Genomic DNA, 22,407 nt, shown 5'->3' with positions numbered 1-22,407 from the left:
CCCCCTCCTATGCTGGCCAAAGACAGTTCCTTAAGCTGTCCATGTGGCATATTCAGTTTTGGAGTTAATTTGATGACAGTGTCCCAGTGGAAACTCTAATAACAGAGTAAGATGAGGCTCATGGAGAATCAATCTAGCCTTGAATCCAAGAAAAAGGAAAGTTCTCAGCAACATGAATATAGGCAAGAAATAAGAAATTTCATTACAGGACAATAGTGATTGAGACATTTCCAGAGCAATGGTGTCAAACTCAAATAGAAATAGGAGCAGTATTCCTTGCAGTGAGGTGTCACAGTGAATAGAGTGCTAGGCCTGGAGTCAGGAAACCTGAGTTCAAATCTGCCCTCAGACACTTAACTAGCTGTGTGACCCTGGACAAGTCACTTAACCCTATTTGTCTCAGTTTCCTTATCTGGAAAATGAGCTGGAGAAGGAAGTGGCAAACCACTCTAGTGTCTTTGTCAAGAAATTGGACACCACTGAAATGTCTGAACAACAACAACATTCTTTACATAAGAATTCCTACAGGCTACATATTGACCTAATTTTAAAATGTAAAGTTATCCATGTTTTATTGCATTTTTAAATTTATTTTGTAAAATATTTCCCAATTACATCTTAATCTGGTTCTGGCCCTGTTGTAGGCAGTGTTTTTGACACCTCTGCTCTAGTGTACTCCTGTAACACTTTCAGGTTAACTAAAACAAATATAGGTGTCCATTTTGGGGATATTCCAATGATCCTGGTGATCAAGCCCCTGTAGACCTAAGTAGGAAGTACTCTACTTGAATACTGCCCACTTTTTTCTCTTCTTTGGGATGCTGGGAATCCATTGACTGATTTTCCAATATCTAGCCATTGTGTGGGACTTCAGAAAGGTCACATTTTGCTCTCAACTGTATCAAAAACATTGCCTCAAACAGATGGATGGTATTTCTAGCCGTGGCATTGTGACAAATCCCTGAGCCAGAAATCCTCCTACAAAACTGTGACTTGGAAGATCTTTTTAGCACTATCAAGACGGAGAAGTTACTTAATAGGCCATTAGAAGTGTGCATCTAAATTAATAGTTGTTGGAGCCCTAATTTTGGCTGCTTGGATTTACCTAGACCAGACTCTGAAAAAGAACCTACAGAAACTGATTAAGGGAACACTGTGAAAGATCATATAATAGCAAAATTCTCCCACATATTGAAAACAAATCAAGAAATCCAAAGAGAAACGTGTAAATTCCTTTATACACCCCATTACTACACCAAAAGATCCAGAACCCCAACTCCTGGAAGAAAGACCTGCCAGGAAAGCCAACATTAGCTCAGGTGAACAGACCGGAAGCTACAGCAAGGGAAGACCTGGGAGAGAGTGAAAGAGGGTGGGGTGAAATGAGGTCTTGCAGCAGGGTCTTCCTGACCGAGAACTATAGAGAGCTGACTAGAGATCCTGAAAAACATACTAGCACTCTGAGCTCAGAAACATCAAGGAGGGAAGCCTGTGGCAGGAGCCAAAGAAATTGAGGAAAGCACCAAATGGGACCTTAGAGTTTAGGAGGGGGCAGAGCCCAGCCCTGGCATGAAACTCCAAATCAAGAATCTAGGATGGAGTTATGAGCAAACAGAAGAAAACACTGAACAATATGAAAAAATGTAATGATTAAGACATAGCCATGAAGTAAACCCAGAAAAACAAAGTAACTCCACAACTACCACAATCATGTCTTCAGAGGGGGGGAAAAAAAACAAAACCAAACCCTGACTATAAGGACTTTAAGAGTAAAGATAGGGATGTGGGATATGATTTTATTCATATAGGGTCTATCTACCAATGCTAGTCAGTACATTTTCTGCAACTTATGGTCTTCTCTGAGCGTTGAGAGATTAAGTGACATTTCCTGAGTCAGATAGCCACTTTGTATGAGAGACAGAACTAAAATCCAGGTCTTTCTGGCTCTCTATTAGGTAAAAGCCGAAATTAAGTAAGGAATTTTACAAGTGAAATTATAAGTGAAGAGCTCTAACAGAAAAACAAATGAGGAATAAATGGCTTAGAACAAAAGATACAAAAAAATTAGCCTAGTAATAAAATCATTAAAAATTATCTATACTTAATAGAACTCAACAACTCCCTAAGACAAGAAATATTATAAAAAATCAGATATTAAAAATGAAGGGAAATAAAATTTGTAGTTTTCATGTGCAATCATATATTTTTATTATAGTATGTCAAAGAAATGCTTGTTTTATTCCATAAATTAGAAATAAAATATAAAGGGAAATAAAAATATTTTACCATTAAAAATGACTAATCTGGAAAAAAATCAAGGGAAGATAATTTAAGATTTCATTAGACTTCGTATAAATGATGACCAAATAAAAGCCTGGCAATCCTATTTCAAGAAAAACACAATAAACAATGAATCATGCTTAATAGAGGCATTGAATGGCACTTAAGTACTTGAAGAAAATAATTCCACCAAAGTTAGAAATAGTTAGTCAAACTATAATTGTGAGGGACCTTAGTGTATCCCTCCCAGAGCTGGAAATCTGACAAAAACAATAAAAAGATAAACATAAAAGGAGTAAAAACTCTGAATAGAACTTTAGAAAAGTTTGAAATGATAGATTCGAAGAAGGAGACAGCATGTATACTTATCATCTCAGGGATACGAGACTAGCAGCAAGAGGGCCTATAGAATGGCCTCCAGTAGAAGGTGGGGTTTGGGAGGAGTCTTGCAGGAAGCCCTGAAAGCTAGGAGTCAGAGGTTAGGAGAGCCCAGGAAAGCAAGGCAGCCAGTGCAAATGCATACAGATAGGGTTCTGTGTGTGAAGAATATCAGGTAGGCTAGAGTAGAAGTATTGTTTTGGAGGGCATTCTATTATAAGCGGGCTAAAAAGGTATAAAGAGACTAGATTATAATGAGTTTTAAAGGCAAAACAGGCCTTAATATTTAATCCTGGAGGCAATAGGGAACCAGTGGAGCTTGTTAAACAGGGAGGATGACATTTTGAGACAGGTACTTTAGGGAAATCACTTTGACAGCTAGTGGAGGCCGGCAGACCATTTAGGAGAGTTACTAATTTAGGTGGGAGGTGATGAGGGCCTGTTCGAGGGTGTGACTGTGTGATAGAAGAGCAGTGAACATTTGAGTGATCTTGTGAAGGTAAACATGACAAGATATTTACAGCAAATTTTATATGTAGAGTGAATGCAGATAATCATTTGAAGGGACTGGGAGGATGGTGGTTCCATCAATACTAATGGGAAAATTTGGAAGAGTGGAGGTTGGCAGGGGGGAAGATTAATGAGTTCTGTCTTGGACATGCTGAATTTGAGATGCATATTGAACATTAAGTTTGAAATGTCCAAAAGTCAATTTGTGATATGGGACTGGAGCTCAGGATATAACCATCTAGGAAGCTAGGTAGCACAATGGATAGAGCACCGGGCCTGGAGTCAGGAAGACCTGAATCCAAATCTAGTCGCAGACACTTACTAGCTTTGTGACTGTGGGAAGTCACTCAACTGCTGTTTGCCTCAGTTTCCTCATCTGTAAAATAAGGAAATTAATAGCATCTGCATCCCAGAGTTGTTGTGAAGGTGAGATAATACTTGTAAAGTCATACCTGGCATATAGTGGATTCTATATAAATACTGTTTGTTATTTTCAATATTAAGATCTGGGAATTGTCTACATAGAGATAATAGTTAGGAAATGGTAATTTCACCAAGAGAGAAAATAGAAGTGAAAAGGGTCCAAGATAGAGCCTTCGGGTTCATTCCAGCTTGGAGTCAGAAAAGTGGATTATGATTCCACAAGGGATCCTGAGAAGAAGCAAACAAACATGTAGGGAAAGAATCAAGAAAAAGCAATGTCACAAAAACTCAGAGAGGAGAAATTATCCAGAAGAGGGTGATTTATAGGGTCAGAATCTTCAAGGAGGGTAAAAAAGATGAGGTTTGAGCAAGGCCATTAGATTTGACAATTAAGGGAACATTGGTAAATTTGAAGCAGGTTCAGTTGAATAATGATGAGTTTGGAAGCCAAACTTCAGAGGGTTTTGAAGTTAATGAGAGGAGAGGAAGCAGAAGCGTTTAGTGTAGATGGTTTTCTCAAAGGTGCCCTTCACATTCTGAAATTTTCTAAGGCTTTCAATTGTACAGTAAGAGTAGAAGGCATATTCAACAGTCTTAAGACCTGGTTTATCTCGGATCCTATCTTTATCCACCTACAAAAATATTACATAATTATAAATAAATATATAATAAAATATCATTATAAAAACTATCCATCGACACTGCTGTAGAAGTCATTCCCTTCCTCACATGCTTCCCCACACCAGGATGCTACTTCTACTAATGAAAGTTGACATCAGAAAAGGATGTCACCATATAGGTGGAATTTCTTGTAGTAAAAGCCACATTTTCAGTATGGAGGCACCATCTTGAGAGGGTACAGCACCCCATCATCATCCTTACCAGCCAAAAAGAGCCAGAACTTTTTCAAAATTAGATTCACCATATATTATTTTTTAGTAAGTTCAATTTAACCATCTACTCTCCTCTAGGACATTCCAATCAGCAGGCAGATGTTCCACCATAAAAATCAAGATTTAGACACCCAGTGGCTCAGGCACCCTGTGAGGCTTTTTTGCAGACTATTTATTAATCTTCTCTCCCTCCCTTGCTTTCTCTCTGCCTTTCTCCATTATTGTGCATTAAAGTCTTAAAACTATTTACCCCAGAAATGATTCACATTTGTACTATGAGCTCTCTGATTACTAGGACAGCTTCAGTGAGTCATTCTGCACATTTATCAGATTTGCTTTTTCAATTTGATTAGTTTCAAAACCTGATGATCTATAACTATTGAGATCATTTTGTCCAACAGATGGTTTTTCTCAGCTTGCTGCAGTAATTAGCTTTTAGTGTTGAGTTCTTAGCTGGTAACATCCCATTATTGTGACTACTGAGTTAAGCAAAGTGTTTGATTTCAATGAAATCATTTGTCAATGATTTGTAATTATTAGCCAGAAAAGGGGCAGCATGGGAAGCCTGCATTCTTGTTTCTGCTTAATGCTGATGGGGGGGATGATCAGGGGAGTGGAGTTATTGCAAGGGGTCCTTAAATCCATTCTGAAATATATTATGTGTACCAAGCTTTGTCATTTTGATCTTCTTTAGTTCCAATAAAATATTCAGCACAGTATAATAAGTACATACTTTATATAGAAAGTTGTTTGTCCTTCATTCTCAAAGAGGACCAATAACACCAGAAGGGTGACTTCCTGACTTGCAAGTTGATTGGATTTAAGTGAGTCAGGGCTGTGCAAAGTTACCAGCCTCACTCTTTCCTCCAGAGTTCGTCGAAGTCCAATGGCAAGACACAGATCAAGACAGCTGGTGATGGCCCCCCCAATAATCTCACTCATATTTTTCAGATGTATACTATATACTATATATTCAATTCAACATATATATATATCATACTAATATATACTATTGTGATTATTAAAATGTCTTTTGAGTACTTCCCAAAGATTATATGATGCATTGGACAAAGCTTTAGCTCTGCACTTAGAGGTCCTGGGTTCAAATACATGGTTTGATATTAAGTACAGTGTGACCTTGTGTAAATCACTTAACTCCCCTGGGCCTCAGTTTCACCTTCTGTACAATTAGGGTGTTAAATTAGATGACTTTTAAGGTCCCCTTGAGATCTAAATGTAGGGTCCTACATAGTAACTTTCTGTCTTCATATATTTTCTCAATCATATCTGAAAATATTTTGACATTAAAAGAGGATCTTCATTCTTCTAAAGGTTGGAAACCATACCCTAGAAGCTCTATTTCTTCATTCCTTTCTAGCTCTACTTTTCCATGATTCTATGAGTCCGTGGTTAGATAAGAAATGTTACAGTCAAGAATGGAATTCTCACTGGGATGAAATAACTTAAAGTCTTAAAGACTGCCATCCATCAAATTGTTATATCATTTTCTTATTTTTTTATTTTCCTTCAGCCAGAGAAATTGTTTCATTAAGATTTGAGTTCAACTCTAAGATAACTTCCAATGATTCATGAATTCACAGACTATCTCTTTCTTTTCTTCTCTTTTCAGCATCTGGGAGTCTGTATGTAGTATAAGCAAGTTTGTCATTTTACTAAGTAGTGACAGGAATATCTAGGAAAGCAGCTGATCAGAAGACATACAACTTGGAGTTGGGAAGAACTGGGTTCATCCTTCACCTCAGACATTTAATAACTGTGTGATGGGGCAAAGTCAATTTACTTTTTCTGTGAATCTCATTTTCCTAATCTGTAAAATGAAGATACTATCATCTTCCTCACAGGGTTGTTGAGAGATTCAAATAAAATAATGACTGTAAAATACTTTCCAAATCTTATGTGCTAAATAAATATAAATTGTTATTTGTATTATTTTATCTTATAAATAATTATCACAGGCCTTGATGACATATACATTTATAAAAATCAACATAAATAGCCCATTTTTCTTAGAGGAAATATTCTCTCTCTCCATGGAACATAGAAACAGAGCCTGAGCCAATCATTTCCGTAGCTAAAATAGAAAGCCACTTTTGTGTTGAGATTTGAGGAATATTTAAATATCCCCATGCCCCAAAATACCTCCTTCTATCAGCTTCCCATGTCATTCGCTGTTTGGCTCAAGGCATTAAAGAAGACCTCTATTAAAGCAAAAATGTTCTTTGGGAAGGGACAATGCATTAACACTGTAGTGTGACTTTTATAGGATTTGTGGTTTGGAAGGAGATTTAGAAGTCATGTAGTCTAAGCCTTTTATTTTACAGAGAAGGTAACTGAGGCCCCCGGAGGTTAAAGGGAGTTGTGAAAGGTCACATGAATAGTAGGTACACAAAGCTATGATTCAAATACAGGTCCTCTGACCCCAAATCCAGTTCTCTTTCCATTTCACCAAGTTTAATTCAGTTCAATCCAGTGTGCCTTGGTTAAGCTCTATGCAACAGTAAGCTTATCTACACTTAAATTCTACTGGTGGGAAAATGGCATCTGTGAAGATAAGTGTATACGAAATATATGCAGTCAACAAAATTCGTTTTGGAGGGAAAGGAATGCACTAACCACTGGCTGGATCAAGATGGACTTCATGTGGGAGGTGATACCTAAGCTGTCTTCTTAAGAAGGAAGGTAGGGATCCTGTGAGGTAGAAGTGAGGAGGGAAGACATGTCAGAAATGAGAGAGAGAAAATTTATATGCAAAGGGACAGGGACAGGAGATGGAAAGATGTGAGCACCCACTAGGCAAATTTAGCTAGTGTGCTGTGGGAAGAGTAATATGAGATCAATTTGGAAAATAGCCTGGAACCAGATGGTAAAAGGCAGAGGTAGGCAACCTGTGGCCCTCTGAGTCCTCAAGTGTGGCTCATTGACTGAATTCAGACTTCACAGAACAAATCCCCTTAATAAAAGGATTTGTTCTGTAAAACTTGGACTCAGTCAAAAGGCCACACTCAGGGACCTAGAAGGCCACATGTGGCCTTGAGGCCACAGGTTCCCTACCCCTGGTAAAGGGTTTTAAGTGCCTGAGGAGTGGTGGTGTAGTTTTTAATCCTAAATGGAGTAGGGAGCTACAGAAGCTTCTTAAGCAAGGGAGTGATCTGGTCAGGTAAACACTTTAAGAACATTAATTTGTAAGCTGTGTGGAAAACAGATTGGAAAGGTGACAGACCTGAACAGTGGAGACCAATTAGGAGATTCATAGATAATAGAACGAACGATGATGGTGGTTATATGAGTAGAAAGAATGAGACATATATAAGAGATGCAGTGAAGGTAAAAATCACTAAGGCTTGGTGACTAGATAATGAGAAATAAGGGAAAGTGAAGAATTAAGGCTGACTTCAAGGCAGAGAACCAGAGGGACTGGAAGAATGGTGGTAACCTCAACAGAAATGGAAAAACATGTTTTGGACATATTGATTTTTGAGATCCCTAATTTGGGATTTGGAGTCATAGTCTACTTGATAATATAATAAAGGAAGCTAAAAAGGATCTGTCAGGTAGGTGGGAGGACAATTAGGAGAGAATAGAGTATGGAGGAGGAAGGAGTGGTCATCTGTGCAAAAAACTGCAGAAAGGTCAAGAGGGATGAGGACTGAGAAAAGGCTATTGGATTTTACAGTTAGGTAATCTTTGATAGACTTGGCAAGAGCAGTTTATTTTCTTTTTTATGCAAGCAAGCCTCAATTATTGTTTGAACATGATTAATGTTTTCCCTCATCCCCCAACGTTTCAAAGTCATTGTTATAGAACAACTGCTCCTTCTGTCTGATAAAAAGGTTTGTCAAGCACTGGTTTGTGTAGCAAAAGGAGGACATGTAAATGTTAAACTGACCAAAAAACAATTCTCTTAGCACTAAGTTATGCCATGCTGCAAACTTTTGTACCAGTTTCAAAAATTGCTGCTTGATTAAATATACATATAGACAGACAGAGATATAAAAATTCATAAGTTAACATTAGCTGCTTTCAATGTGAAAATGATAAAATATAATTCTGAGTAATTGTGAATTTGACATAGAGTCCTTACTAAAGGGACTATAAAAATAACTTTTGCAATTAAAAAAACCTATTTTTATTAAGTTTGATTTTACCCTCAAGTCTATAAGGTCAGAGCAAATGTACTGAGTAAATAGGATCCTGATCCATTCTTGAGGGCTTGGAAGTCTTGAATTTAGTTATTCCCAGTGGTGTGCCAAGGGAACCTAACAACTATTTATTTAGCCTTTAACTGTTAATATTCCAGTGCTTTGCAGCTTGGGTTGACCCCACTAACCAATCAGAACTAAAGATTGATTAAGCCCTTCAAGAATCAGTACTGCCTCAGCCATGTGCTTTATTAGCAGATGTGGTGGCACACCGGTTCCCTGCACAAAGTTTCGTTGATGCACAGATGTATCTAGGCTGTGGTTTCCTTTGAGCTACCAGACAAAGTGTCAGACCCAGGGTACTGGGGTACAACCATAAATATGTGATTGGAAAGAGTTAGTTCAAAACAGTGCACACCAAGCTAATGCTGACATGTCATCCTGAAAACTATCAGCTCTGCTCGGTTTGAGAATGAGGAAAGGGGCATTTCTGTAATACAGAAGGTACCTGTGCAGTAAGGATGAGTACATTTAAAGATAGCTTTAAAACCACATTAAAATTAAAGTGCCACTCAGAAGCAGAAAGAATTTCATCTGCTTCTTCCCTTTCCCCTTCCCTGGTCAGCTGCATCTCTTGGGTTCTATGGGTGGACACGAGCAGTTTCATTTTAGTGGTCAAGTCAGTTAACAAATACCTACTGTGTGCTATACATTGTGCAAAGTCCTGGGGATAAGCATGGTTGAGGTTGGAAACCAGAGTGCAAGAATTATTTGAGTAATATTTATCCTAGAGAAGGGAAGACTTGGGGTGGGCAGAATGGATTTGATAAATTATTTCAAATATGTGAAGAGCTTGTACTATGAAAGAGGAACTTAATTTTTTCTGTTTGGTTCCAGAGGCAGAATTAGGAGCACAAGAAGAAAAAGTTCAACTTAGTTTAAGGGGAAAATTCAAAGTAGTTATCACCCCATGGATATGACTGTCTAGGTCACTAACAGTGAGCTCTACCCGTGCAGGTATTTAAATGAAGGCTAGATAACCATTTTTAATGATGCTGTGAATAGTATTCATACTTTAGTTAAGGATTGGATTAGTTAAACACTAAGGTATTGGTGTTTTTCCCCCAGGGCTGGGATTCTTTTGTAGTGAGGACGCTATGGCCCAGTCAGCTTCATCTTCCCCCTTAGGGTTGCAGGGTACCCCTGAGAAGTTAAGATATTTCTTCTTTACTGTCATCCACTTGAGTCCTCACCAACTGGATTCCTTGTACTCTTAGGTGCCAATATTGTTATTGTTATTAAATTGTTTCAGTTATGTCTGACTCTTTGTGACCCCATTTGGGGTTTTCTTGGCAAAGATACTGGAGTGGTTTCCTTCTCCAGCTCATTTTACAGATGAGGAACTGAGGCCAACAGGCTTAAATGACTTGCCCAGGGTCACATAGCTAGTAAGTGTCTAAGGCTGGATTTTAATTCATGAAGATGAAAGAATCGTTCTGATTCCAAGCCCAGTGCTGTATTCACTGCATCACCTAGCTGCCCCTAGGTGCAGTACCCCAGTGCAATTTAGCCACTTAACAGCAATTAGCTTTTATAAAGGGACATTTACTTCAAAGATATAGCAATAACAAAAATCCATTTTCTTCCAACATCTCAGTCACATTCTCTCCTACATCAGCTAGTTGGTGGACAGTGAGCTTAGATTTAACTCAGTGCCTACTAAACACTGGTCCCACCAAATTCATATCCAAAGGCAATACTGAATGCTACCAGATGAGTCCTTGTCTCAGTTACTATTGGGATGGACCCTAAAAGTCACTCCTAAGGTCATTCCTTGCTCCTCAGACCATTGATGATGAGCTGGCTACAAAACCTGGACTCTGGGACACCAGGACAACACTCACCCTTCACCTAAAATGAAGGAAACAAACTAAGACATGCAGAGAGCCTAGGCCTGTATTGTCAGGGCCCCATAGCCTCTGAAAGGTAAAGATCCAAGACCTCTCCCCTTTTACAGCACTGGCTTTGACCAGACATTATGAGTGAAGGAGTCAAAGAGGTCTACCAAGATCAAAGAGTTAAACAGAAAATGAATTGAAGGAAATGGCGGAGGACAACAAAGGTCTTTTTTGAAGGAGCTTCATGTTTCACCTCTGTAGCCAATTGAAAAGGCTTCTCCTAACCATGTGGTTAGCAGACCAGACATAGAATGTTATTTTCAGACACGTCATCGTGACTCTCCCAGAAGCAGGCTCCATGTGAGGAAATGCCTTCAAAGAGGCTCTCTGCATATACCAGTCTCCTTTATATTTTCATTATCTGAAATTGGCTAGCAAGATGGTGTGGTTGGTGGAGTGCTGGACCTAGTCAGGATGAGCTCAAATCTGTCCTCAGATACTTATTAGTTGGGTAACCCTGGGCAAGTCATTTAACCCTTGGCCTGCCTTAGTTGCTTCATTTGTAAAAGGATAATAATAGCACCTGCCTCCCAGGACTGTTGTGAGGATAAATTGAAATAATATTTATAAAGTACTTTGCAAACTTTAAAGCAATATAGAAATGCTAGCTATTATTATTATTGTTATTGGAAAAGGCTGGGATGGAATGAGGTTTTTGATGGAGTGAAGAATTAGATGCTGCTGAGGGTGATGGGTGGGAGGACAAATGTCCTTCTGAGGGGTGGCCCTGAGACTCTATCCACAAAACTATATTAGAGCATTGAGTGTCAGAGGAAAGGGGCCAAATAAATTAGGGGCCACAGAAAGGAAGATGAAATTCACTAAATAACAGATTTCAGCTAAGTCACAATTTTTGTCCAAAGATAAGCTTTTAAAAACTTGACATGCCAGCAGAAAGGACAGACATTAGCAAGATGCTTTCTTTTAGGCAGTGTTTAGATTGGCATCTCAACAACAGCTGGTACATAGAGCTGCTATTCGTATTTTCTTTTTTTCTGTATTTTCTGATAATGGAGAAACTGTTTAGGCTTCAGGAGGGAAAATTTTTTTTTTCTCTTTGAAGAACATCACTCAGGAAAAATTTTGTATTTTCTCAGTGCAACAGGTGGCATTTATTACTATGATGCAAACATCTAATGTTTATAAGTATGTTAGAACTCCAATTCTTGGGGGGGGGAGGATAAATTTTAAAATTAACTTTAAAAACTAATAACCTGGACCAAGGGTGGGCTGTTCATAGAAAAGTCTAGGGAAATACAGTGATAAGGTAGTAATTATTTTGGTTTGCATGTGTTTAAAAATCCAAAGGTAGATGTTAGAATGTTGCTGAAATGCTATTTGTGAGGCTGACCTCTGATTGAGACAGTGCATCAAAGTGGGTAGACTTGGTCTTTTGAACCAGCTGTTACCTCTTTTCCTAAATTTTGAGCACTGTATATTGTCCCCCTCAGTAAGTCTGATTTCTTGATGTTCATGTTAAAAAAAGGTAGAGCCTTTTGTAAAAATTAACCTTTCCTTATATCTTACTACCTTTTTAAAACAAAAAAGTTCTAGGTACTTCCCAATATTATTTCAATGACCTTTATTACAACATATTTGAACATATATAGTAAGAGCATGTATATGATCTTCAAGATATTTTTATGACTGTTTTCATTTTTGTAGACAGGGAGGACAGATAAGTGAACTTTCCAGTGAGAGAAGTTAGGTATTGAATTTAGCCACCAAATTTAGCCCTCTATTTAGAGGAGTCATCTAGAGCAATCATTTTTTTTATTGCTGTGACATTTAATTTTTTTAGTATACTGAAGAATTTGTGTAGAGGTGAATTACAGAAAAATCACAAATGAAAAATGAGATATTAAAAGAAAAAACTTACATGAGCTGATGCAATGAGAAAAAGCTTATTGTCTAACCACATTGCAACATCTGGTGACTCAAATTATACATTTTTACAGAGTGGATGGCATCTACAGACTTTAACAAAAAAGCAATATTATGTTTTCCATTATTTTCACCTAAAAATGTTCTTAATTGGCTCAAGGGCAAAATTTTTAGTGGCAATTCAGTAAAGAAATTAACTAGTTCATGATTTTTTAAAAAGAAATTACAAGGGGGCAGCTAGGTGGAGCAGTGGATAGAGCACCAGCCCTAAATTCAGGAGGACCTGAGTTCAAAGGCGGCCTCAGACACATAACACTTACTAGTTGTGTGACCCTGGGCAACTCACTTAACCTCATTCCCTGGCTTCCCCCCCCCGGCAAAAAAATTACAAGTTTGATATTGTTTTTATTTGACAAAAACTGAACATCGTATTTAATTGGATTATTTAAAGATAGGCAGAGAATAATGACATTTTACCAAAATAGTCTCCAGTTTGTGTTAGAGATAGTTGTGTGTATGTGTGTGTGTTTTGGTGGTTAAATGCTTCCTATGTGAGATTACCTTTCATCTACCCTATATATAACTTGTTTATACCTAGTACATATATTGTTTCCCTCCATTAGAATGTATACTTCTTGAGGACAGAGATTGAGGTTTGCTTTGTTTTGTCTTTCTTTTTGTCCATATCTAACACAGTACCTGGCATGAAGTAAACATTTAAAAAATGCTTGTTGACTGATAATAGCTATACCCATAGGTATACTGATGGATATAATTATAGTAATAAATGATAGCTAGCATTTATATGGTACCTACTTACTCTTATCTTCACAATTTATATTTTATTTTACATCTTCACAACAACCCTAGGAGGTGTGTGCTATTATTATCCCCATTTTAGAGTTCAGGAAATGAGGCAAACAGAGATTGAGTGACTTGCCCATGGTCACATGGCTAGTAAGTGTTTGAGGCTGGATTTGAACTCCGATCTTCCAGAGTCCAGGGCCAGGGCTTTATTCCACTGCACCATGTAGCTCTGTATATATAGACATGGTTCTGTTTTCATCATTTTTTAAAAAAATTAAGTCACAGTTTTATCCAGATTTTTTTATCCCACATTACAGATTTTTAAACTAAGGATTTATTTTTTTCTTCCTTTCAGCCTTTGACTAGCTGAGTGACTCAGGATGGGAAACCACATAGGAAAGCGAGAACTAACATCAGAGAAGCCAAATAAGGTAAAAAAAGTGACATTTTGAGAGTTTGAATGATCTATAATGTCATTGATGACCATACATCCAAGATTATAACTCCTCTGCATCTTATCTGGTTTATTTCTTGTCCATGTTTGGCCATAAATACCTCATTGGGAATCTACTCATGAAGGGCTACCTTAAATGTGAGTGGGTCTGTGTATCACTTGGATTCATTCTTTCATTCAGTCTCTCGATCTAAGGCTATCCCATCATCTATATTCTTATTCTTTACTTCTTGAATACAGTTAAGTTAACTCGCCCATTTCTAAAATTTCGTGTGCTATCTCTGGAAATCCAAATAACCAGCTTAATAATCAGTTTTTGCTTTGGACTTCGACCACTTGACTTGAAGCCAGAGGACTTGCTTTTTGAATACTGACTTTCACTTACTAACAGATTAACTTTGGGGAAAAAAATCACTTTAATTCTCTGAACCTGTTTCTTTATCTGTGAAATGGAGGTAATATTTGTACAACCTACACCACAGAGTTTTGAGAAAAATGCTTTATAAACTGTATGGTATTCTATAAACATAATCATTATTATTTCAAAATCCCTACAAATAATAGATTTAAGGAATGGGTTTTAGCTACTACATCACTTTACTGACTGTATATGTGTGTATGTATATATGGCTGGCATGGTAAGATCTGAGACCTCACATATGTTGTTGTTCAGTTGTTTCAGTTGTATCTGACTATTTGTGATCCCATTTGGGGTTTTCTTGGCAAAGATACTGGAATGGTTTGTTATTTCCTTCTTCAGCTCATTTTACAGAGGAGAAAACTAAGGCAAATAGGGTAAAATGACTTGCCCAGGGTCACACAGCCAGTAGGTGTTTGAGGCCAGATTTGAACTCAAGAAGATAAGTCTTCCTGACTGCAGGCCTGGTGCTCTATCCACTGCATTACCTAACTGCCTGACCTCATATGTAATAATTCAGTAATCCTGCATTTCGGTAGACAGAATCTGGCTTCATAGACCATGAAGGACTTGAAAGTCATTATCATATTATATATTATACCTATGGTAGGTTCTAGAAGCCCAGTACGATTTTGGCATGAAGAAGATTGAAGTTACTAATCTACCAATCAAGCTCTCCCTGTGTAGTATATAGAAAAGCAAACTTGGAAGTTAAAGAACCTGGATTAAAATACTATTTTTGCTACCTTCTACATCCCATCTCAAGGCCTCAGTCTCCTCATCTGTAAAATGAAGAGGGTGAAGTTGATATCTAAGGTCTTTCCCATTCTAAATCATTTTACTTGTGATCTACCTTTACTAAATTCATATTGTCCCCATATAAGAATATTCTTATACTCTATTGTACATATGCTGCCTAAGAAAGGTATTAAACTATAAACTCTCATAATAGAGCTGAAGCTTAATGGGTTTTCTGTCAGAAAAAAAGTAGCCTAAACCTGATTCCCACTCCCCATCCTCAGCTATCTTTTGTCTCTTCCCATTCGGTACTATTCTTCCCTCGGTGGGTTATGTCTGTGTGTGTGACATCAGCACACACCAGTTTCGTATCCCTTACAAGGTTTGGAACCCACTGGAGTTAATGTATCCATTCTTTCTTACATGGGGAATACATTCTGGAAACTGAAGTCTTTGGGCAAAGTGAATTTAACAGCTTTTGAGGTTTTTCTTTAGAGCTCCATGAACCAACATCTGTAGCTGTCTCTTCAGTAGAAATCCTTTTGCATTCGTTTACTGGCTTGTTTACAAGGCAGTCAACTTGTTTCTGCCATAGAATTTGTTGGCCTCTAGTCATGCTTTTATCTCAGTACATCTATTGTCACAGATATTTTCTAATTTTGTCCTTTGATTTTTTTTTATTTCAATTATGTTAAGGCCTTTATCAACCCACATTTGAGAGCTGAAGCTGATTGCTGCTGGTTAATCTTAGCAACATCATTATGCCTACTTGTATAATTTACAACTAACAAAGTAGGGTATTAGATGATGATATGTTCATTTACTTAATGAGTTGGAATACTCTGCCATCAACCAAGTTTTATGTAGCAAATTTTATTTTTATATATAAATATAAAATGTATATAAAATATGTGTACGTATGTATTTGTGTATGTATATATGTGTGTACATATACATATATATGTACACATATATATGCATACTATATATGTAAATATCACTTTTCATTTTTAATGAGCAGCCAGGTAAAAAAAAACTATGCAAATGACCCCAATAAGTCCTTCATCCTTACCAGTTTGCCTTTCCTCAGATATAAATTATCCAAAGCCTGATTTACATGTTTTTTGCAGAACTGATGCAGATGTATAACAATGACTGCTTTTTGTTCCTAACTCTAAATTTGATATTGGAGTAGCTGTCTCTGTCTCTGTCTCTGTCTCTCTACATACACACACACACACACACACACACACACACACACACACACGTATAGATAGATAGATATAGATAGATATAGATATAAGCATACACATACACATACATATATGTTTTTTCTGTCTGATTGGTTGTACTGTACATTAACAAGTGTTTTTGTCTTACTAGCACAAAACTCATAATTTTTGCTGACTAATATTTGTAGATTATAGTCATACATGATTAAAAAAATTGTCCCTTAATTTTATAAGCTGGAAATAATATGTAAGTATGTATTATTAATAACTTCTTAATGTTCTACTTTCTCTTTTATCGTGAAGTAATCCTTTCAATGTTCATTATTAGCTCTAAAATATTAACTGATACTGTCTGGGTCTAATGCCAAATGATCATTAGACTCTGTATCACAGGTTTTATATTTTTAACAAGCATTTAACTGCCTACTATATGCAAGAAACTACTAATCACTTTATACATACTATTTCATTTGATCCTCACAACAACCCTGTAAGGCAAGTACCATTATTATCTATATTTACAGATGAGGAAACTGAGACAGAGTTTAAGTGACTTGCCTAAGGTCACACAGCTAGTTGCCTAAGTCACACAGCTAGTAACTGTTGAAGCTGGGTTTGAACTCAGGTCTTCCTGACTCCAGGTCCAATGCTGTGACACCTGCCTGCCTGATAAATATAAATCTACTACAAATGAACTTTATATGATGCTATTTTTACTATTTGTATGAACTTGCATATGAATTTTATTCCTATATCACTGAATTTGACAATTTTTCATAGCTTATGAAGCTATGTTTTAGATCTAAGGATAGCAAATGTCAAATTATGTTATTTTCATCCTCATGTTTTATCTTAAAATCATTAAGAGTGCTTTCTAGTTCCTGATTAATGGATTCAGAAGTAAACAAAATAAGAGAGGACTGAATGGATCTCAATGAAATCATCTCCATTTTCAATGAATCACTCTTCATTTGGGAGTTTCCTTCCCTTTTCACTATTAAAAGAAGATTCAACTTTATATCTGAAAATTTTCTCGCAAATGTGATTGTAGGACTAGGGTGGCTGTAATATTTTGGTAAACGTTATAGTTCATGCTGTGTTATTGTTAACAAACTCATTATTAGAGTGATTTCTTTAATAGCATTAAGAACTAATAATACTTAAGATCTATAAATTATATATGTTTTAGTAAACATAATGTATGCCATTTTATTACTAATAAGCCAGTTGTTAATAGTAGTATTTATAATACTAAGAACTAACAATACTTAAGATCTCTAATAAATTATATGTTTCTATATGTATGTGTATATACATATATACATATATATACATGTGTATATACATATCTGTGTATGTATTTGTATATTTCACCTTGGTATTTGCCTTTAGAGGAAGTATTTTTTATTAAAAATGAAAGTGAAGGGAGCAGTTGTACTCAGAGAGATACAGGATATTGAGCATTTTGTGGCATTTAAAATCCTACAATGACTAATATGAGACTTCAATTATTAAACATCTCTGAGTAGCTTACCAGTGTCTTCCTGTTATTTGACTACAATGAAACATTGTTTATCCATTAGTGGTGCCTAACTTCTTTAGACTCTTAGAAAGTTTCCAAATTTCATATATCAACAATAAAAACAATAAATTTCAGTCTGTACTATGGTGTATGACAGCTTTTTAGGAGAGAGCTAGTAGTACTAGTAATACTGATACATTTGCTGTGTTTTAGGGCTTACCAGGAAAATCAGGTGCTTAATATCCAAAATGAATGTGAATGTCCAAAATTGCCCCCTTTATCATGTCAGTTTAGGATCCTTTATTGCACTCTTTCAAAGAAAGTACTAAATAACAAACCATACAAAATATAGCTTCAACATGAGATTCTGTAAGAGTTTGTTCATTTCAAATCTAAAATAGAAAGAAGTGTTATTCAGTTTTCAAATTTGATATTTTGATGTTCTGTTTTAACTTACAAAATGGATGAAATGTTTAGGAAACTGATTCTATGTTTTGGCTAATAGACTGGACTAATCCCAAGCAAAATTCAGAAGAACTCCTCTGGTCTCTCTTTTCAGCACCTTTTTCTTCCTTAGTTCTCTTTCCAGCCTTTTCTCCAACCGTGAGCCTCCTCTGTCGTCCTTTTGTATCAGTTACTGTCCCTGTACCCATAACACTCTTCACTCTCAAAAAAAAAATTGGTTATTAGAGAATGTTCTCACATTGTGAATGCTATAAGTTTAAGTCAGTGTGTTATTTCAGGGGTATTTTCATCTTAGGGATTTTATTTCTGATTGGGAAATGAAAAACTTTATTGCTTATTTAGGGGATTCCAACCAACACTGAGCAAGAAAGAAAAAAAGTTTCCAAGGCCCTGAAATCACATCATATAGGTGGTTCCCTGCTGCCCCTATGTGTAAGATGGATTCTGAGTAGCTTCCCCAGTAAGTTTGATGTGAAACTAGAAAAGTTCACTAAAGAAGAGACATTTTGATTGAATTTTAAGGGTCATTGTAGTACATTAAGGTACTCCAGAGTTTTATTAGAGGCCATATAGGATCAGAGTTTGATAGTTGCAAAGGACCATAGAGGTCCAACCCTCATTTTTCAAATAAGGAAACTGAGGACCAGAGTGGTTAAGTAATTTACTCAAGGTCTCATGCATAGCACTTATTTCTTGAAAGAACTCTTCTCTCTGTCTCTCTCTCTCTCTCTGTCTTCTCTGACTGTCTGTGTCTGTGTCTTTTTCTTTTTTCCTCTCTCCTCCTCCTCCTTCTTCTCCTCTCTTCTCCATAAACTTTCTCCTTGAATTATCTCATGCCATCTTGTGCCTCCAGTTTTCATCTAGGGGCAGTGTGGCATGGTGGAAAGAGCCCATGGAATTGGAATTGGTGGACAAGGCTTTAAATGCCTCCACAACCTCTTACTATCTAAATTACTCTGGCCAAACATGTCATTAACCTCTCTGAGCTTCAGTTCACTAATTTTTAAAATGAGGGAATTGTACTAAATGACCTTTTTAAGCACCCTTCCAGCTCTAAATCTGTGAACCTCCCAAGTGACCTACAAAGATGCCTTCCAAGTGTGTATCTCAGACCCGACCTCTTCCTTGAGCTTCAGAGAGATATTTTAACTGTCTTAAGGGCATTTCCACTTGGATATCTTTGTCTTTAATTCAGTATATACAAAACTAAGTTTATAGTATTTTCCCCAAAACATGTTCCCTCTAACATATACACATACACACATATATATATACACACACACATTATACATATGTACATATATATTATATATAACATATATTGTATGTATGCATATACATATATATTACATGTAGTAGTTCTATATATAATACTAACTAAAATTCAACCTCCTCATTTTGTAGCTGAGAAAGTGGAGGTACAGTTTAAGTGATTTGCCCAGGATCACACAACTGGTGTTAGAAGCATGATAATGAACTTTAGAAACCCTGTATTTTCAGTTACAGTGTTCCCTAATCCTGAAAAGTTCATTGTTTCCTTTCCATTTCACTCACTGAATTTCTCCCTATCCAATAAAGCTCAACTCAGATGTAGCCTTCTCTGGAAGCCTTTTCTGATGCCCTTGAGTCAGTAATGGTCCTTCCTTCCTGAGACCTTTCATAGGCTCTTCCTTATAGCTCTTACATACTTCTTCTGTATTCTTTTGTGTTATAGTTTGTAGAAGTCATATCCACCTACTAGATTATAAACTCCATGAGGACAAAAGTTACATCTAACAACTGTTATATCTGTTATATCTAATCTTTTTTAATCTCCTGAAGGACCTTAGAGAACTGCCAATAGTAGTTACTTAATAAATGTGTGCCATATTTTAAATTAAAGAACTACAAGAAGACATATTTAACAGATTAATCAAAAGTGGTTTTTTCCTCATCCTGATGATAGTGATAAAAAGTTTCTAAATATTAAAGGGATTTTAGACCAGTTTATGTGGGGTGATTATCCTTCTCTTATTTCTATATTTTTCACTCTGCTAGTACTACAGATAAACCCACATTTATGTCACATTTTGCTCTCCTATTGCTTCTAAGAGCATAGTGTGGCTAAATATACTCCTTTTCCAATTTTTCTACATTTCTAAGAATAAAAAACTATGCTGAAAACTCCTTGGCAGTAGATTCTTCTGTTTTCTTTTGTCTTTAACCAGTCTGGAACAACAGTTTTGTTTGTTTAAATAGAGTGAAGTAAAAATTTAACATAATTAAGGAAAGCCTCATTCTAATATCAGTTACATCCTCAAAAATTGGGAAATATTGGACAGTATTTGAAAATGCAAGGTTATAGATGGTTTGCAATCTGTATCTTAGAAGGAATACTCATATTTATAAGATCACAGATCCAGGAAATTATGGAAGTATACATTTTTTCAAAGGAGGAATCAAATAAGCTGGCATTCCTATCAGTGATCACTTAACTTTTAAATTCTGTGTATTTACGTCTGAAGATAAAGTTTATTTTCTTAAAAATTTATATTTTTAATTCTTTTACATTTATGTTTTTATTATGTATATTTAATTTTATTTATATTTTCTTCTACTTTATTCTATTTTTAAAAGATGAGGGAAAACTTTTGTATTTATTATTGATATATTAATATCTAACTCCAAAGAAGGGGAACTTCATAAACTGAACTAATTTTTTTGATTTCAAAATTTTAAATTCTAACAATATATGCTAAAACTGGAGGTAACTTTTTAATTCCATTCAATTCAATAAATATTTATTAAGTGCCTACTGTGAATAAGGTACTGTGTTAAGTGATTGGAATAGAAAGATTTTTTAAAAAGACTCAACTACTGCCTTCAAAAACCTTACAATCTAATAGATGGATGAGATGTGCATAAAAATATTATACAAATAAAATGTGGCATGGACAAGACATCCATACAACATGGTATAAGGAAATCTGAGGAAAGAGAGAGGACTTTCAGCTAGGAGATCTGACAGATCTTCACAGAAGTCGGGTCTGAGCTAGGACCTCAAAGGGAAAAAAAGAGAGATTTTCATTCACAGAGATGTTAAAGAATCACATTTCAGGTTTTAAGAACAACCTGGGTTAATATGTAGAAAAGGGAGAATGAATGGTACAATCTGGGAAGAGCTAATAGTCCAGTTTGGCTGGAATGTTTAGAGTATGTTCAGAGAAATAATATGAAATAAAGTTAGAAAGGTAATTTGGAAATAAATCATGTAAGCTGCAAAGGAGGAGCCAAACTGCTCTGGTAGAAGTAATTATTCACCAAACCTTACCTTGATGAAATCATAAGGCTGTGTGGCATTTAAAAATTTCAAGAGACATCATTTCTTGATAATTAATCATTTTATTAATAACACCAACATTTTAATAAAAGTAGGTCGATGGTACTCTCAAATGCCAAAGACAATCATGGCTGGCAGTGGGCTCAAGACTTATATGCCCTTGGAAGAGGAGTGTTCTGGAGGGTAGCATCAACTCTGATTGGTTAACAGTTAACGAGAGAATGAATATTACAATGAGGGGCCAAACCTATTCTAATGAATTTTATGTTATTTACTTCTAAGTTAGCCCCAGCCTTGGACAATCTATTTAAAGAATGTATCCCCCATCCCAGCCTGAGCAGAAGGGAATTTCACCTTAGATTAGAAGTCTGACTAGTTGGATGGAGTGGCAATACTCAAAATGAGGAGAATGTTAATCCTATCTTCCATCAACCTGTCCTTGAGAGATTGGACAAGGAAAAAGCACAAGGAAAAAAAGCTTGGGGCTCCTCAATTTTAACAATTGACTAGTAATATGAGAGAGAAATAATTATTTCTCTCAGCTATTCAAATGTGTATAGATACCATTTTAAAGTTTATCAATATTTTATTTTTTCTCATTTAATCCCCACAGAAACCTTAATCCCTATTTTACAGAAGTGGCAATTGAGGTAAAAGAGTTTAGGTGTTTTGCCTAGAGGCAGTTAGATGGCACAGTGCATAGAGTGCCATCCCTAGAGTCAAGAAGGCCTGAGTTCAAATCTAGCCTCAGACACTAGCTATGTGATCTTGGGCAAGTCACAACCTAATTTTTCCTCGACTGTAAAAGGGGGATAATGACGTAATGATTGTAAAGCACTTAGCACAGTGCCTGGCACATACCATATTTGTACCATATTTGTTGTTCAGTCATGCCTGACTCATTGTTAACCCATTTGGGGTTATCTTGGCAAAGGTACTGGAGTGGTTTGCCATTTCCATCTCCAA

At 36.3% G+C, this 22,407-nt stretch overlaps 1 protein-coding gene across 9 annotated transcripts in view; it reads left to right on the top strand.

The window, feature by feature from the left end:
* MBP (myelin basic protein) overlaps positions 1 to 22,407 on the top strand; it is a 218,308-nt gene that overhangs the window by 41,709 nt on the left and 154,192 nt on the right. For all 9 annotated transcript variants that reach the window (XR_002324623.2, XM_020986923.2, XM_020986922.2 and 6 more), the window contains exon 2: positions 13,649 to 13,724. Coding sequence is in view for 8 of the 9 variants with exons in the window: in XM_020986923.2 (XP_020842582.1) it covers positions 13,674 to 13,724 (51 nt within the window). In the remaining variant the exon portion in view is untranslated. The remainder of the gene's footprint in view (positions 1 to 13,648; positions 13,725 to 22,407) is intronic.

The sequence above is a fragment of the Phascolarctos cinereus genome, unplaced genomic scaffold (genome assembly GCF_003287225.1).
Source record: "Phascolarctos cinereus isolate Bilbo 61053 unplaced genomic scaffold, phaCin_HiC Scaffold_4;HRSCAF=312, whole genome shotgun sequence".
NCBI lineage: Eukaryota > Metazoa > Chordata > Mammalia > Diprotodontia > Phascolarctidae > Phascolarctos > Phascolarctos cinereus.
Note: the sequence above shows the minus strand (reverse complement) of the source record. Positions and strands in the feature narration are given on the sequence as shown.